Here is a 17,771-nt window from a genome sequence, read left to right on the forward strand (position 1 = left end):
TTCCCTCCCCTCCCAAAAAATCCCCAAACACCCAAATCAGACACCAATGTTATGTGGCAAATTAAAATGTGTTAGCTCCCTCTGCTGCAGCAGCTAAGCCAAACACTAGTTAGTCCCATGCAGGATGACCAGATGTCCCATCCTGATATTAGGGGCTTTGTCTTATATAGGCAGCTATACCCTCCCCCTGCTCCCCCCCAAAAAGTGTCCCAATTTTTCACACTTGCTATCTGGTCACCCTACTCCCAGAGCCCTGCTCCTTTCTCTGGAGGTTGCCAGTGAGGCCGGTGCACATAATCACAAGACTGGAGCCAGTTTGGATTCTGCTCAGTTAGAAACATGAAGGAGACAAATTAGGCTTTGAAAATAAGATCTCTCTCTCCTTAATGGCTTTCTTCTCCATGTGACACCATGAAAGGAATATTACAAAAGAAAGCAATATTATTATGACCTCATTAACTACAGCCAGGCACCTTTTAGAATTGGTGTGGGCAAACTACAGCCCCGGGGCTGCATCTGGCCCTTCAGACGTTTTAATCTGGCCCTTAAGCTCCTGCCAGGGAGCAGGGTCCAGGGCTTGCCCAGCTCCGCGCATGCCATGGCTCCACGCGGCTCCTGGAAGCAGCAGCATATCCCCTCTCCATCTCCTATGCATAGGGGCAGCCAGGGGGCTCTGCATGCTGCCCCCGCCCCAAGCGCCGCCCCCTCAGCTCCCAATGGCTGGCAACTGCAGCCAATGGGAGCTGCAGGGGCGGTGCCTGGGATGGGGCGGTGCGCAGAGCTGCCTGGCCGCGCCTCCGCATAGGAGCCGGAGGGGGGACATGCTGCTGCTTCTGGGAGCTGCTTGAGGTAAGTGCTACTCGAAGCCTGCACCCCTGACCCTCTCCAGCGCCCCAACCCCCTGCCCCAGTCCTGATCCCCCTCCAAACCCTTCAGTCCCAGCCTGGAGCACCCTCCTACACCTCCAACCCCTCATCCCCACCCCAGAGCCCGCACACCCACCTGGAGCCTGCACCCCTTCCTGCACCCCAACCTCCTGCCCCAGCCCTGATCCCCCTGCTGCCCTCCGAACCTCTTGGCCCCACCCTCCTGCACCTCAGAGCTTGCACCGCCAGCCAGAGCCCTCACCCCCCCAACCCCCTGCTCCAGCCCGGAGCCCCCTCCTGCACCCTGAACTCCTCATTTCTGGCCCCACCCCAGGGCCCACACCACAATCCCCAATTTTGTGAGCATTCATGGCCCACCATACAATTTCCATGCCCAGATGTGGCCCTCGGGCCAAAAAGTTTGCCCACCCCTGTTTTAGAAGCTGAAGTGGGCAGTGAATTTTTGCCTCGGGTCATCCATAGGAAATGCCCTAATTGGCCACTAGGAGACAACACTGCTCTCCAGAAATACAATAGAAGGCACATTTAGCTGGATGTCAGTAGAGCAGCACAACGGTTAGGAAATAACTGTCCTGGGGTGGTATTCTCTAGCCCCTGTCATTCCGAACCCACGTGGACCTCTCGTGAAATTATGAGCTATTTCCTACATCCTCTTTCTTTTGAAGGAAACATTTGTAAAATAGCCTAACTTGATTGCATATTTAACACTGACAGCGGGGAGGGTTTTGTTGTTGTGTTGTTTTGGGTGAGGAAAAGATACACGTTCCAAAGAAACTGACAATGATTAAAGAAATGGCTTCCCAGGAGTCTTGGGAGCTGGGACATCATGGATGGGATACTATGGGTTGTGTGCATCATGTTTTTTTGAACTGCTTATCATATTGCTTATTATCTATTTACTTACTATGAATAGCAGAGAGGGCTGCTTTGCCCAAGGGATGGCTTTAGGATTGACAAGAATCGAAATGACCAGATGCAGGAATATCCCGCTGCTAGAGGGCTGGGATGTGAAGTGGCTTTTATGCCTTCCCCTCTGGTCTTGCTGCTGGTGAGGAAATTGAGCATAAATTCCTGGTTCTGTATGGAAAGGAAGATCCAAGAATTGTTCATCTTGCTAGTGCCTCAGGCTGGTCCTGCCTCCCCCTTGCTATTAATTTAAGGGCCCACTATCTAGAAAGGCTACAACATGTTCTTAGAATCACTCCTGTTATTGTTCCTCTTTTTATGTTCAATGACATATTAATGAAAACTGATGTTAAAACATGACTTAGGAAAACCTAAATAATTTGATCCAAATATTAATCTCTGAATCAAACATCCTGCAAACTCCCTGCCACATGTGCCAGCTTTGAAGTATCACCAAAGTCATTAAAAATGGATAGCAGGCCCTTCAATTATTTATTGGGAGCTTATTTTAAAAGGTGGAAGAGCCAGCAACAAACGGAAGTGTCAACAGCAACTCAGCGAGGTTCAAAGGAGCTCATCTGCTCCTGGGAAAACAGAAATATTTTCACCAGTCCCACAGAAGAGGACTGTTCTTTTTTCAGACCGAAGATAGAAAATCTACAGTGTCTGCAACAAAGAAACTAGCAGAGATGAACGAAGGGGAAAACTTTTGGGGGGAACTGCGTTGACTAGTGGTCCTTTTCATGGTTATTATTTTACTATAAACACATAATGAGTCTGGAAAAGTTTTCTCATGATGAAATTATTGATTTTGCTGAGAAATAGGCACAGTGTTTTGCAGTCGCAAACTCTGGCCGAACAACAACAAAATGCTGTACTACCTAAAACTGCTACTTCCCACTTCTCTGAAAAACTAACTGAGACCTGGGACCTGTAAGTTTACTTCAGACAAACCAAAGCCCTGTCTTAGTGGAGTTTGACCTGCATCAGGGAACCATTTTTAAAAATATAGGGTTAAAAGTAGTTTCTGGTTTTGCCTAGTCAGACTAAAAAAGAGCAACCCATGTAAAATTGTTTTCAAATGTTAGAAAAAAAAGTTTTCTAGGCAAGGAGTTACATTTTCCTTTCAGTTACAAGCTAATTGACATCAAGGGAGTTACTTCTGATTTACAACTGGTTGCTAATTTTTGTGATTTTTATCATGAGTCTTATCATATCTGGGGTTTTTCTTAAAGCCCCAGCTCCTGGATTCATGTTATTGTGTGAGAATCTCAGCTTTCTTTTTTCTTCTTTATTTTGTTAAAATTAGGTTTCTAGCCCTTGTGGTTGTAGAAAAAAGCTTGAAAGCATGAAGCGAGTGCATCCTAAAAGCACAGAAACCTGGAGGCCACAAAAAGGACTTAAAATCTCATCATTTAATCCTATCTCAGGATCTTTGGGGCCTGACTCATGATTTTTCCAAGCTGGAGGTTGGCAATACTACAACTTAGTCTAAAAAACAACTTGCTAATACTGTTATAAAAGAGTTTTGTCTGGTCCATATTCCCTAAATTTACCATGTTTAACCCTCTTTAGCAGAAACTATTCCAACCTTGTGTGGATTAATGGGGTCCTACCACAAGTCCAACTCCAGTGTGAATTGAGGCCAAAATTGCAGACAACTTGCTGCATCCCCCCACACCCTCAATGTATCCTTTGGGTCCTACCTGTTCACTATTTAGCTATCCCTAATGGCTAGGGAAGCTTGTTTGTTCACTTGGGTGTCCTATTGACCATCTGCCCAGGTCTGCTATAATTAAAGCCAGCACTAAAAGTCCATATGCCTCTGGGCCTTAAGGACTATTTCAGCCTCAATTAAGGCTTTGCTACTAGGGGAGGAGTTGGTTAGACCCATTCCAAAAGCCCTATATGCTAGCACCTTAATTAATTGGGGGTGGGGAGTGTTAAAAGGAAGATGTATGAAGTCTTAAACCATTTTTGGAAAGGGTACTAATTCCTAGTTTCCAAAAGTAACAGACACCTCAGTTAAAACAGCAGGAATGGCTAGGATCAGTCAGATACAGCCCAAAGGAGCTGGTGTGAAATCTCCCCTCTAAGAGGATTTCTATTTTTGAACAGGATCAGAGCTCCCAAGCTTTGGTAGTTTAGCTACTCCAAGGAAACAGTGAGAGAGGGGGTTGGTTACATACATATTCACCTTTTTAGTAGAATTCTGTTCACTGGGAATAAGAGAAATTCCTGGGAAGTCACATTTGCACAGGACTACAAGTCAAGCTGTGGTTGTAGAAGGCAGTAAGAAGGTACATTTAATGGCATAATACTTGCCTGCAATGCTGCTAGCACGTTGCTGTTGAATAGCACAATGATAGTCACTGCTGGAGTCTGGTCCCTGGCCACTTTAACTTGTTACACAGGGCTCTCTTCCACCTATCCACTTAGTCTGCATTGTCTGCCTCTCTGTCAGTGCCCTGAACTTGCACCTCCAGAAGCAGCCTCTCCTGTGGCTCAGTGTGAAGAAGACATTATTGCTTTTGGAGGACAGGCTTTTGCAGCCACATGCTTTGGTGAATGTGAGTGATTATAGTGGGATCTTATGTGGAGGAGTCCCCCAGGGATGTGTCAGAGCCTACCAGCTAACTGCAGGTGGATGGTGATGGTTTAGGGGTGGGACTAGACTGAAGCAAACACTGTAGCACCAGCAGTGCAATGTCAGAACTTCTATCTTCCCTTCTAAGACAATTCCTTTAGTCTTTTATTGCTGCTCTTCTCTGAAATGCCTTTGATTTGTCCAGTGTTCTGGAAATATGACATTCAGGGAGTACTCTAACTGCACTGTCATCAATGTCATACAAACTGGGTCTAACCCTTTCTGGGGCAGTTACATCATGTGATACAATTACACTTTTTTCTTTACCTAGGCTAAAGCATAGGCACTCATACCATGGTATTGAAGAACCTAAATAGAATAGAACATCAGAAGACTAGCATTCCAAATGGGAAATACCTGGCTAGGCAGCACTGCTGCAGAAAGGGATCTGGAGCTTATAGCAGATCACAAATTGGAAGAGTCAACAGTGTAATGCTATTGTGAAAAAGACAAATGTCATTCTGGGCCATATTAACAGGAGTGTTGTATCTCAGACATGGAAAGAAATTGTTACACTCTTCTCGGCACTGGTGAGGCCTCAGCTGGAGTACTGTGCCCAGTTTTGGGCACTGCACTTTAAAAAAAAAGATATGAACAAATTGGAGTGAGTCCAAAGAAGAGCAACAAAAATGGTAAGAGGTTTAGAAAACCTGGCCTATGAGGAAAGTTTGAAAGTACTGGGCATGTTTAATCGAGAGAAGAGAAGGCTGAGGTGTATATGATAATAGTATTCAGATATTTCAATGGCTGTTATAAAGAGAATGGGGATCATTTGTTCTCCATGTCCACTGAGAGTAGGACAAGAAGTAATGAGCCTAATCTGCAGGAAGGGAGATTTCAGTTAAATATTATGAAAAACTAACTGTAAAGTTAGTTAAGCACTGGAACAGATTACCTCAGATGGTTGTGGAATCCCTGTCACTGGAGATTTTTAAGACTAGGTCGTTAGACAAACATCTGTCAGAGATGGTCGAGGTATATTTAATCTTGCCTCACGGTGGGGAAAGGTCTCTAGATGACCTCTTGAAGTGCCTTCAGTCCTACATTTCTATAATGTACTTTATTCATCCACAAAGAATGATTTAACTTCTTCCCAACTTCGTAATTCTACTTTCCATTGATTAAACAACAACATTTTCGCATGGGACCATCTTGTTACATAAGTGGCCTTTAAGGGCCTGTTCCTGCGAGCTGGCGAGCAATGGAAGTCACAAATACTCAATACTTCACAAGAACAGGCTCCAGTCAATGTGGGTTTTTTTTCACTGTGTGGTCATGAGGAAACATCCCCTTTGTTCAGATATGAGCAAGCTGCAAGGACAACATCTGCAATATATTCGGCCTGGTTCTCCTCTCACCTTCATATTGTTCTGTTCCTTGAGAGCAGCATTCCACCCACTACCAGCATGAGAAAGAGACACTCAGATCTTCCCACACCTCCTTTCAGAATGAAACTTAACCTTGTTTCTTTTTAGCGGGTGGTGTTTGTCGTGAAGACAGGCCCAGAAATGTGAAACAAAGGAAAGGAAACAATTTGTTACAAATGATGAATCAAACGGTGGGTTAGTTCCAAAAAAGGCAAGTACTTAAAATGTTGTAAAAGTACCAGGCACGTTGTGTGTCCTAACAATGCCCTGTGTTGTGGTACCCAGAAACCTCGGGGATAAGCACGTTAGATCAATGTAAATCTACCTAAAGCTTATGCTTCAGGGTTTCAGCAGGCCAGTGTCCAGGATAAGTAAGGGATTCCCCCACTCCCCGGCCCCATGTATTCTGAGAGGGTTTTTTAAATCTCCTTTCTCTGAAGCATCAGGGATGACCACGGCTGGAGATGGTGGAGGGGGACAGAGGGAGGTTGGGCCAGGGCACTGTGGTGGTGCTGAGCATTCTTTCTCTCTCACTCAGGTGCTTGGCTGGCTGCTTGTTGCTCACATGCTCAGAGTGTAACTGATCCCCATATATGGGGTTGGGAAGGAATTTTCCCCTAGGTCAGATTGGCAGTCACCTTGGGGTTTTTTTTCCGTTTGTTTGGGTTTTTTCCCCTTCTTCTGCAGTGTATGGGTCACTTATCAGGATTATCTGAGTATATCTCAATGATTTCCCTGCCATGGCAGGGGCCTTAGACACTGGTGGACCTTGATCCCTTCTATTCTCTGGGTGGTGCCGGTGGCCTGTGATTTACACAAGGTCAGACTAGAGTGGTCCCTTCTGGCCTTAAACACTACGATTCTATGACACTTTAGCTAGCTAGCTAGTCCGCACGATACGGTAACAGTACAGGCTGAAGCAGTGTGTCCGTGTCTTAGAGGAAGTGGTAGTGTTAGAGGAGTACAAGTACCACCTGATGGGAGTTAACTTTTTTTATTATTAAATGCAAAGCAAATGCTGCATCTCTATTAACGAGTGCATGACTTATGGTGCAGTAGCCTTGTTTCCTTGGTATTCATCTCCAGTATGTACCTGGCTTTCTCCTTTTGTCTACCAAAAAGTACTGGACAAGTCTAACGTCTAAAACCCAGAATGTATTGGTGTTGAATTCTCTGGTCGCAATCCGTGGCTGCGCTGAGCTACCCTGTGCCTCTGGTCCAACACAAAGCTGTCCTAAACCCGGCTTAAATGGCCTCAGCAGGGATCACTCTAGTAGAAAGAAACCCTTCAGTAGCAGAGAGTTGATGTAGTGGCTCCTCTGCTACACCTCTCTGTGGCTGGACTGGGGTGGTTGGGGGACAGGGAAGATGGCTACGGCTTCCATGGGCCCTGACAATCGCCAGCTGCTATAACAGTTCCTGGGATCTCTGGCAGCTGGCATAATTTAGAGCAATCCCCACAGCACTGTAAATTATCCCAGGGGAGTGACCCAAGATATGGGGAAAAGAAACATGGCTTAAAGCTATCTTTGTCCCCACTCCTACACTCCATGTTACACTGGGAGCAGACCTGCTGAGAGAAATTTGGGGCCCTGGCATATCATGTTTTCTGGGATCTCAACCTCTCCCATTTCATCCCAGTTAGACATTTGGGGGTGACCTGTGATTGGGGTCCTAGTACAATTGTCCCCCCTTTCCCAGCCTCTCATCAGCCCTGACTGTGGCAGCCAAGGATCAGGGTCTTTGGCTCTCATAATTACAGACCCTTGTGCTGAGTGAAGAAGCGATCAGTCGACTGAGAGGAAAACCACTGATGAACCATTTCTTCTTAATAATCTTGTCTGAATTGAGGTTTTACCCTTTTAAAAAAAAGGCTTCAAGCATATTTTTGAAATTGGTGTGATGGAGGTTTGCTGTTAGATGTTAGGTGGAAGAACAATAATGAGTAGTTTATACTGAACCAAAGTGACTTCACTGGAGTTACACCAGTAATTAATTTGGCTTATTATTGTCCATTTCTGACCTAATCATCCCTCTTCTCCCTAGAAAATGCAGTAGAAAGGCTCAAGGCAGCAGAGCAATTTCTAGTTTTTGAATCACACAATCAGGAAACAATACCAGCATGGTATTTAATTCATTAAGTTCCTCATCTTGCTCTTAAAAGAGACTGGTGCAAACTGCAAGGAGATTCTGGCATGAACGTTGTTCTAATGCATGTCCCCCACAACTGTGTTGCCAACTGTCACAGTTTTATCATGAGTCTCACAATGTTCATGGTTTGTTTGTTTTTTAAGCCCCAGCTCCTGGAGTCAGGTATTTAGAGAATCCCAGCTTTCTTTAAAAAAAAAAAAAAGTTTCTAGCCCTTATGATTACAGAGAAAAGCTTGAAAATACGATCCCTAAGGAAGAAAACAAAACCCAACAGCAGCAAGAACCAGGAGGCCAATAAAAAGAACCCCAAATGTCTTCTTATTCAATTTCACCTGATTTGTAAGACAATCTCATGATGCCAGAGGGCTTGGCCCATGAGTTTGTCATGCCTGGGGTTGGCCATACTGCCACAATGAATGTACCCATACAGCCTTTCCCCACTTCTGTGAAGAGTTTGATCAAAGTGCAGAACACTCTATAAAAGAGGAGTTCAAGTCTAAGATGAAATGGGAAAGGGTCTTTAAAACTTTCCTGAGACACATTCTGAACAGTTAACAGTACTATGTACAGGACAAGTGAGATTTCAGACGGCCAGGTTTCTAGTCCTGGAGCGTGGGCACCAGTACCCAGAACCAAAGTAAACCAAACGTGGAGCAGGAGCTAGACAAAGCTTGGAAGGAGTTTGCCCAAGATGTAAAGGAAGTACCCCGAGAGCCAGTTCCCAGCGGTACCTTGGCTTTGTGGGCCTCTTAAGCCTTACCTTGGACAGACATTCCTCTGGTTCCCACCTGGCTGGAGCCCCTCGCCCTCCTCACTTGTCCTTCAGCGCTGCCATGCCCAGGGACTCCAAGCCGTAGTCGTACTGGTTGCTGGAGGACGTGGCCCTTCCCCAGGAGCACTGCAGGTTGGAGCTCCGCTTGCGGAAGGAGGAGGTGAAGCGGTAGAAGCTGCGGTGCCTGTTGCGCAGGTACTCCCGGTAGTTCTTGGTGAGCAGGGTGTAGAGGAAGGGGTTGATGCAGCTGTTGCTGTAGGTCAGGCAGGTCACCAGGTAGTTAATGCACTTTTGGGTCTGCGAAGTCAGATGCAGGGAGCTGTGGTAGAGGCGCACCAGCTGCCAGACCCAGAAGGGCAGGAAGCAAGCCCAGAAGACCAGCACGATGCTGAAGACCATGATCAGCACCTTCTGCCTGGGGGACCTCTTGCCCTCCTTGTGGGGCGGGTTCCTCTGGGACTCCAGGTAGGTCCTGGCCAGGCGCGTGTACAGGTAGCCGATGATCACCCCCGGGGCCATGATGCTGGTGCTGAACAGCACGGTCAGGTAGGTCCTGTAGGCATCGGCGCTCCACGTCGGGGCGCACATCCGCTTCACCTTGCCCCCGGCCTGGCCCGCCTCGGTCAGCGTGACCATCAGCATCATGGGCAGGGTGAGCAGCAGGGAGACAGACCACACGGCCCCGGCCGTGGCTTTGCGGTAGCCCCGGGAGCGCTTGAGGCTGTCCAGGGGCCGGGTGACGGCCAGGTAGCGCTCGGCGCACATGAGGGTGAGGGTGAAGATGCTGGCGTGCATGGTGAGCAGGTCCAGGCTGAGCAGGACGCGGCAGCCCAGGTCCCCGAAGTACCAGTCCTGCGCCAGGTAGGTGCAGACGATGAAGGGGATGGTGGAGAGGTAGAGCAGGTCGGCCAGCGCCAGGCTGATGATGGAGCTGTACATGGGGGCGGCGCAGCGCGCGGACTGGCACATCACCGCCAGGGTGTACAGGTTCCCCGCCACCCCGGCCACGCACATGCAGGACAGCACCGTGCCGAAGGCGGAGGTGATGAGCAGCTCGCTGCCGCCGCCGCCCGAGCCCGCCGCCCGGCCGGACGCGTTGCCTGCCCCGCCGGCTGTGAGGTTGGGCTCCATGGAAGGTCAGGGCAGGCGGCCTCCGGCTGCAGGGCGCCCGGCGGCGGGCATCGCCCGGGCTGCTGCGCCCTGCCTGGCGCGCTCCCCGGCGCAGCTGCTCAGCCGGGACAGGAGCCGTCCCCGAGCCCCTTCCAGCGCCCAGCGGGGCCCTTCCCCCGGTGCCCGCTGCAGCCCGGGGGCGAGTCCCAGCCGGCCAAGCCACTCGGCGAGGGGCAGGGCTCTGGCTCCGGCCCCCAGCCGCCGCCGGGGCTCCGCGCCTTGGGGACGGGCGGGCGGCGAGTGGCTCCGGGTTGCGAAAGCTGCCGGGAGCAGCCGCGGCGGGGGGGCGGGGGGATGTGGCCATCGGACGCTCGGCTCGTGATGGGGGTGAGCTGGGTGCGTGTGTCTGGGCGTGCCCGGGTCACTCCGGGCGTGGGCTGGCCCCGGGCTCCGCCAGAGCCGGGCAGCTGCTGCTTCATTCACACCCATACCAGGACCCACGGGGAGGGCCCCTCCCCAGCTGCAGCCCCGGGGCCGAGTGAAGGCGAAACTAGGGACCCACGGACGCGCCCCACCCATCCCGGCTCATCCCGGGGCCGGGGGGGGGAGGCAGGAAGGTTGCTGAGGGGCAGCGGGTCAGACCTCAGTGGTTTGGATCCCTGCAATGGGCAGAGCCCGGGGCACAGATCGCCGGCTGCATCCTCTTCTGGGCATGGGAATGAGGCCACCAGGAGCCGAGTGACAAATCCTGGGCAATAATTAATAGAGTGTTTTACAAACCCGGCTCCTGTTCCTGCCCCTCTGTGGTGAGCAAAGGAGCGGCTGGAGTGGCCAGGTGAGCATGACGAGCCATCTGAGGTTCGTAGGCCTGCCCCCTACCTAGGCTGTTGGGAGAGGGTTTCGGACAGGGCATGCCCTGCCAACTGGGAAGGGAACATTAGAGCAGCCCCTCTGGAGCGGGAAAGGGGTGACAACATGGCAAGGGGTTTAGAAAACCTGATCTGTGAGGGCACGTGCAGTAGTCTTGAGGGGAGACCTAACAACAGTCTTCAAATCAGCAACAAAGGAGAGTTAGCTAGATTGAGATGTTAAGGAACTCTTCTTAGTTATAAGGACAGTTAAGCAGTGGAGCAACACACCTGGCTGGTTGGCTCATTGGAGGTTGTTAAGAAGAGGTTGGAAAAACACCTGTCAGCGATGGTCTAGGTTTCCTTGCCCCTGCCTCAGTGTGGGAGGCTGCACTAGAATAGATGACTCCTGGAAGTACCTTCCAGCCCTGTGATTCTGTAAATTACGCTGGAGCTGGACCAGGTTGAGAATGAGATAGGCATAACCACCTCCCTGGCTGCTCCCCTGCCCTGCCCTTCCCCCTTACACCAAGTTGATCTTCTTGGCACAAGGGAGAATCAGGGTCTTACGTATTTAGTTTCACAAAGACGCCCACCAGGAAAGGAAGGATCATTAATCCCCTTGTGAAGGCACATAGGAGCTAGAACTAGGGGTGTTGCTGTACCCTCTGGCTTGAAATGGTTTCCATCAGATACAGCAGGGGTGGGCAAACTTTTTGGCCTGAGGGCCACACTGGGGTATGGAAATTGTATGGCGGGCCATGAATGCTCACAAAATTGGGGGTAGGGGTGCGGGAGGAGGTGAGGGCTCCAGCTGGGGGTGTGGGCTCTGGGGTGGGGCTGGGGATGAGGGGCTCGAGGTGAAGGAGGGTGCTCCAGGCTGGGACCAAAGGGTTCAGAGGGCAGGATGGGGATCAGGGATGGGGCAGGCTGTTAGGGCATGGGAGGGGGGCTCTGGCTCTGGCTGGGTGTGCAGGATCTGGGTGGGGCTGGGGATGAGGGGTTTGGGGTACAAGAGGGGGCTCTGGGCTGGGATTGAGGGGTTCAGCGGGCAGGAGGGGGATCAAGGCTGGGGCAGGGGATTGGGGCATGGGGGGGAGGAGCTCAGGGGTGCAGGCTCTGGGCAGCACTTACCTCAAGCAGCTCCTGGAAGCATGTCCCCCCTCTGGCTTCTAGATGGAGGTGCAGCCAGGCGGCTCTGCTGTGTGGAGCAGGGCAAGCCCCCGAACCTGCTCCCCAGTGGGAGCTGAGAGCCAGATTAAAAGGTCTGATGGGCCGCATGTGGCCCGCATGCCATAGTTTGCCCACTCCTGATATACAGGGTTTACAGTTTGGTTCAATGGCTCTCAGCACCAGCACTATACAAGTTGTTCCAGCACCCCTGTGCAGACATGACTTTACTCCTGGGGGAATTCTGCATCACTGCACATGTGCAGAATTCATGGCCCTCACAGATTTCTTTGCTTCCCTGCAGAAAAATTACTTCTGAAAGGGAAACCGCAAGAGCGGTCATGCGCCCCTCTCCGGCAATGCAGACAGGTCGGTTTGGGGACCCAGTAAATCACTGTCAAGGGGTAGGGCTGGGCAGTTGTGCAAGTGAGAGAGAGAGACACTCTGTCTCTCTCCCTCACTATTGCAGCACACTTGGTGTGGAGGGGCAGAGCTTTGGGGTGTTTCTGAGGATGTAGGCATGGGGCAGGCTCTGTCCCTTAGGGCAAAGCAGAATGTAGCAGCCTGCCTGCTTAGTGAATTGTTCCCATTGTTCTTAGTGAATTCCCCCAGGAATATAAAACAGGGGTAAAAATGTTAAGGCTCCTTTACATTGCCAGAGTGGTGTAAAGGAGCCTTATGGTATTATAAATGCTTATGGTGCTTTAGGGATTAAAACTGGTCTAAATTTTTGGACTGAAAAAAAATCATCAAAATGTGTTTCATGAACTGTTCACTACTGACCTTTCTGGAGATGGTCAGTAGCCAATATAAATTGTGAGTTTGAGTCCCCAGCCGTCACTTGCTCTTCAGTTGCCTATGATGTAACACTGAGCATATGGCTGCATATATTTGTTGACTAATAACTATAAGTAAAGGGTCAATACTAGCTACGCTACTATTAGACAAAGGGCGTTTGGGGATTTCCTCCAATGCTCCCCACTCCCATTCTCCATCCATTGTACTGTAGTTTAAATAAATTACCAAAATAATTGAAACCAGTGTGATTATATTGTATTATTTTGACAAATAAAATATGCAGAATTTTAAAATATTGTGTGCAGAATTTTTATTTTTTTGGCGCAGAATTCCCCCAGGAGTAATGACTTGCCCACGATCATACTGTGAGTCAGTGGGCATAGCCTGACCTAGCTCTATGCATTCATCATCCTGGCACAACTGAACTGCTAAAGCCACATGACTGTGATTGGTCAACATCATCCTGAGCTAGAAAGAGTAGCAGTGGAAGCAGAGAAGTTAGCTCTAAAGATATCACATGAAATGACAAAGACAATGGTGACATCTAAGTCCCTATAAGTCTGGGATCCTCCCACCCCATAGGGTCCTAGAGCCCAGGCTCCAGCCCGAATCGGGAAGTCTACACAGCAATGAAACAGCCCCGCACCTGAGCCCCGGGATTTTTTGTTTTGTTTTTTGTGCTGTGTAGACCTATCCTAAGAGGTTTTCTGCCTTTGAATTGAACTGCTAAAGGGGATTGCTGTATGTTAGCTATACTATGCATATGACGAACGAGGCAGTAATCTGCCAAATTTACAGCATCATCGGAGTGATACCTGATATTATCAAGATGATCAGATGAAGAAAACTTGAGTTTTCAGGACGTGTGTGTTGGATGAGCAGAGTATTGCCAACGTATGTGTCACAGGTTCTGATGTCAGGGGCTGAGGGTGGGGCCAGGGGGCGGGAAACCCGTGGTGACATGAAGTGGCTGGCTGGACAGGATGCAGTCTGACGTGCTTCTCAAGGCTGTGTAATGCAAAGCATGGAGGAAGATTGCTGGCCAGTGACTCATGTGTATTGTGTTTATTGTTCATTGTGACTTGACTCTATAGTGGTTTGCACTATGAGACTGTGTACACAGCAGTGTAATGCAGCCTATGGGAGTGTGAATTGTAGAGTGTGCTAACGTGTTGAGTTCTACCTGCTCCGTGATGACATATTGACATAGTCCAGTTTGAAACAGAATTACATCAGTGTGAACTAGGTACCTTTATCAGAGGGGTAGCCGTGTTAGTCTGAATCTGTAAAAAGCAACAGAGGGTCCTGTGGCACCTTTGAGACTAACAGAAGTATTGGAAGCATAAGCTTTCGTGGGTGCATCTGATGCATCTGAAGAAGTGAGGTTCTTACCCACGAAAGCTTATGCTTCCAATACTTCTGTTAGTCTCAAAGGTGCCACAGGACCCTCTGTTGCTAGGTACCTTTAGTTCGCACCAGCAGGGTCTACACAAAGGGCAGTCGGAGCACAACTCATGAGCGCATTCTGCAATTCACACTCCTGTAATCTGCACTGCGCCACTGTGTAGACAAGCCCTATGAGAGAATGTATGTGTGCATGTAGTCTGGGTATAGCTGCCCTCACCCACGGTGGCGCAAAGAAGTTTCATGAGTGTAATCCCCAGGGCGCTCCCCAGAAAGCAGCCCAGCGGGACATTGTTCCATATTATACAGGTGTGTGGGTGCATAGAAGTGAAATCTTAATAATATTTAGCACTCACTTTTAAAGGACTTTGCAAAGGTGAGTAAGAAGTAAACCAAGGAACTGAGGGGCAAAATGATTGGCTGTGCCTATGGGGATACGTGGGTTGGTAGTAATTAACATCTTGGTCCAGGTTGTGGAGCAGTGGAAATCCACAGAAGCTGAGTAGCTTAAACCTTTTATCCCTCTATTGCTCAAAGAAATAAATTATTAAGACATGGACTTCAATATGTAAGACCTCTACATGTGAGATTGACTATGCCACCAGCAAAGGCGTATACTTCCATAACCCCCCAAAAAAGAGTGACAGCAAGATTTAGACCAAGATATGGATCTTTCATGGGCTTTTCCTTGCCTTTTTTATTGCCATTTTCCTCTTCTTTCCAGCGTTTCCTTCTTTGGCAAGTGCCAACTCAATGCTTTACCTTAAGTCTGCCAAATGAATTGAAGCAGATCACCCCATGAACAGCAACAGAGAGAAACAGAGACAGAGGTAGCACTTTGTTTCTCAGCTACTACGTATCTAGCATTCTGGGCATATTCAGAGACAGACCTTGACAGCGATGGCCAGGCTTCAAGAGCAGGGACTGTACTGAGGAGGCTGAAAGAGCATACCGATTTTGTTTTAAATGTCTGGTAGTTTAAATCTTGTTTGTTCGCTATCTGCTTTCAATATCAAGGGAGTATTCTAGCTAAATTGAAATCTGAGCTTTAACGTGACAGCTGATTCATCTTGCTACTCTCAACTACCTAAAGGAATGAATGAGGTTTATAAGAAAAACCTATAAAACGATTTTGAAAATAGAGATGGGCAAGGGTGTAGTTTTGTTCTGCAAAACCAGTGGAGGTCTGGATCCCTGGTTTAAAGACTGGTGTGGGTTTGGGCCATCCATATTTAAAGGGGAGATTTTCCAAAGGCAAAAATGGGAATTAGGCCCCCAATTCCCACTGACTTCCAGTGGGAACTGGATGCCTCGCTGACCTTTGTGCTTTTGAAAACCTCCCCGTATCTCCAGCCTGTTGAGATGATACCCTTGTTTGTTTATGTTATTTGACCACAACTGAAAATGTTTTAGTGAAAGCCCCCGGCTCAGTTTTGTAGCTTACTACAAAGTGGCAAAATTCCCATTGACTTCAATGTGACCAGGATTTGGCCCTGTGAAAATATTCGATGGAATTCTCATCTGTAATTTACTACACAGTTTGACAAGAAGCCACAGCATCAGGCTGTGCTGCTGTAACCACAAATATGTGTCTGTGTCTTCACAGCTATACAAACTTTTAAACTACCTTGAATAAAATGGCTGGGATAAATGTGATTTGAATCCTGCTGGGGGAGAGCGAGATTCTTCAATACAGTTCGGCTGGACAGGGATTAGCTTTCACTGGTTCAGCTTTGGGATCAAAAGAGTTTAGAGCCAGGTACTGAGACTGAAATTCTTTCCACCATAAAGTCTGAATCCACCCCATGCATCCACCCTGTGCAAGGCTACATGCCATCCTGGCAGCTCAGCTGAGCAGCTGGGAATTCAATAGACTGTTTATAAGGCTAAACGCTGGTTGCACTGAAGTTAATAGGAGTTTTGCCACAGACCCCAGGGAGATCAGGATTTGGCATAACTAGATTCGTCTTGAATAGTAGGTTGCATAAAACTTTTGCGATCCTTTTTGTTTTGAACCTGTTGTCTTTGCTTGGGCACCAGTCTTCATTTTAACGGCCAGCACAGATGGCCAAAATAGGAGAGAATAGCTATTCATTCCTCTGCCACGTTATCTGGTTTTTTGGGTGATCAGACATGATGGTAAAGACCAGCATCGTGACACGCTTTCCCTCTCTTGCCCCCACATTCTCCTTTCTTTTCACATGCTAGGGAGATCAGAGACTGCAGCGCAGGATGTGTTAACGACCCAGCAGCAACATTTAGTTATAAAAAGAGAACTTGAAAATGTGGTTAATAAGCTTCTGCTTTCTAGATATATTTTTGATTCAGGGGAAGAATATTTAATTGAACAATGCTGAGCACTAATGAATCCCCAAGACGCTTGTTCTGGGAAACATGTGGGAGACCTCACCCAGATCGCAGGGCATTCCTGTTAAGCTTTTATAAGAGTAGTTTGCTCTCTGCAGTCATTCCGCAGCAGAGGTCCTTGGAAAAACATGCATGTCTTCTATTGTGGGTTCAACTCCTGCACTCCAGTGGGAGTTGATGGTACACAGCACTTTGCAGGAGTGGGCCCACCGTGTCTGAGAGAGACTTGACTAATCAGTGTAAGGAGTGGGACTATGAGGGAGAGAGAAATGAAGAAGGTTTGTACTTGTTGCTTTAAACAAGGCACAAATTAAGGGACATATTTTTAACAGTCAGAGTCATTAACTTTTGGAACAAGCTACCAAGGCAAGTGGCAGATTTTCTGTCTCTTGAAATCTATAAATTAGGACTGTGGATGCCTTTCTGAAGGATGTGTTTGACTAAAGGATAAGTTATTGGGCTCAATAGAGGAATAACTGGGTGAAATTCTGTAGGCTGTGTTATACAGAAGTCAGACCTAATGGTCTCTTCTGGACTTTAAATCTAAGAAATCCTACACATTTTATTTGTAATTTCTTAAAATAATAAAATATAGAATATTAGTAATATCTATTAATTTATGATTTTAATTTATTTATTAACCTTCCCCTACTGAGGTACTTGGGTCATGCACAAAAATACAGTGCAGTTAAAACCACCTTAAACTATAACTTGACCTTCCATTTTATTGATCCTCTGTTTTGAGAGGTAATGTTATTTTCAGGTACTTAGAGCCTACTTATTAGAACTTCCTAACTAACTAATCTATTCATTAGGAAAAGAGTAGCAGTGGTGTACATGATGGGAAAGGAATGAGCAGTTATGTCCCAGGTCATTTTTGTAACAGCATTGGATTACTCAGCTATTAGCTGCTACTTCATTATCTACGGGCGGAAGGCGAGTGTGTGTAATTTGGGAAGCTGAAGGCCATAGCATTTGTAAATTGGAAACAGGCTTTGATTCCTCCATTCAGGTTTGACAGGCTTCACAGCTAGAAAAGAGGAATCACTCCTGGATTGTGGCTTGAATGCCATGGCCATTTTTAAAGTAGGATCCTGTTGGTTTTGATTCCTATTTAGGATGAATTACTACATGCCTAGGATAAGGGGCTGTGTCATTTGCCACCCCCCCCCCCACACACACTTTAAACTTCAGTGTCCCATGTTTATTTAAGCCCTGCAGCACACCCTCCAGCCTTCTGAACGAGGAGGATTGGATGGGATTTCTTTCAGATCCAGCAAAGTTGTTCCCTTATCTGCTCAGCTGAACATGCTGCTGTAGATACAGGCTTCCTGTCTCAGCAGG

At 48.0% G+C, this 17,771-nt stretch overlaps 1 protein-coding gene across 1 annotated transcript; it reads right to left on the reverse strand.

The window, feature by feature from the left end:
• Positions 1 to 8,769: 8,769 nt before the first annotated feature.
• LOC135888319 (urotensin-2 receptor-like) lies at positions 8,770 to 9,861 on the reverse strand. Its single transcript, XM_065416131.1, has one exon. It carries the CDS (start codon positions 9,859 to 9,861, stop codon positions 8,770 to 8,772), a length of 1,092 nt encoding a protein of 363 aa, XP_065272203.1.
• Positions 9,862 to 17,771: the final 7,910 nt, after the last annotated feature.

The sequence above is a fragment of the Emys orbicularis genome, chromosome 13 (genome assembly GCF_028017835.1).
Source record: "Emys orbicularis isolate rEmyOrb1 chromosome 13, rEmyOrb1.hap1, whole genome shotgun sequence".
NCBI classification, from domain to species: Eukaryota; Metazoa; Chordata; order Testudines; family Emydidae; genus Emys; species Emys orbicularis.

What these genes read in the sequence shown, in the direction of transcription:
- LOC135888319 (XM_065416131.1), bottom strand. Translation starts at nt 9,861, where the DNA reads ATGGAGCCCAACCTCACAGCCGGCGGGGCAGGCAACGCGTCCGGCCGG.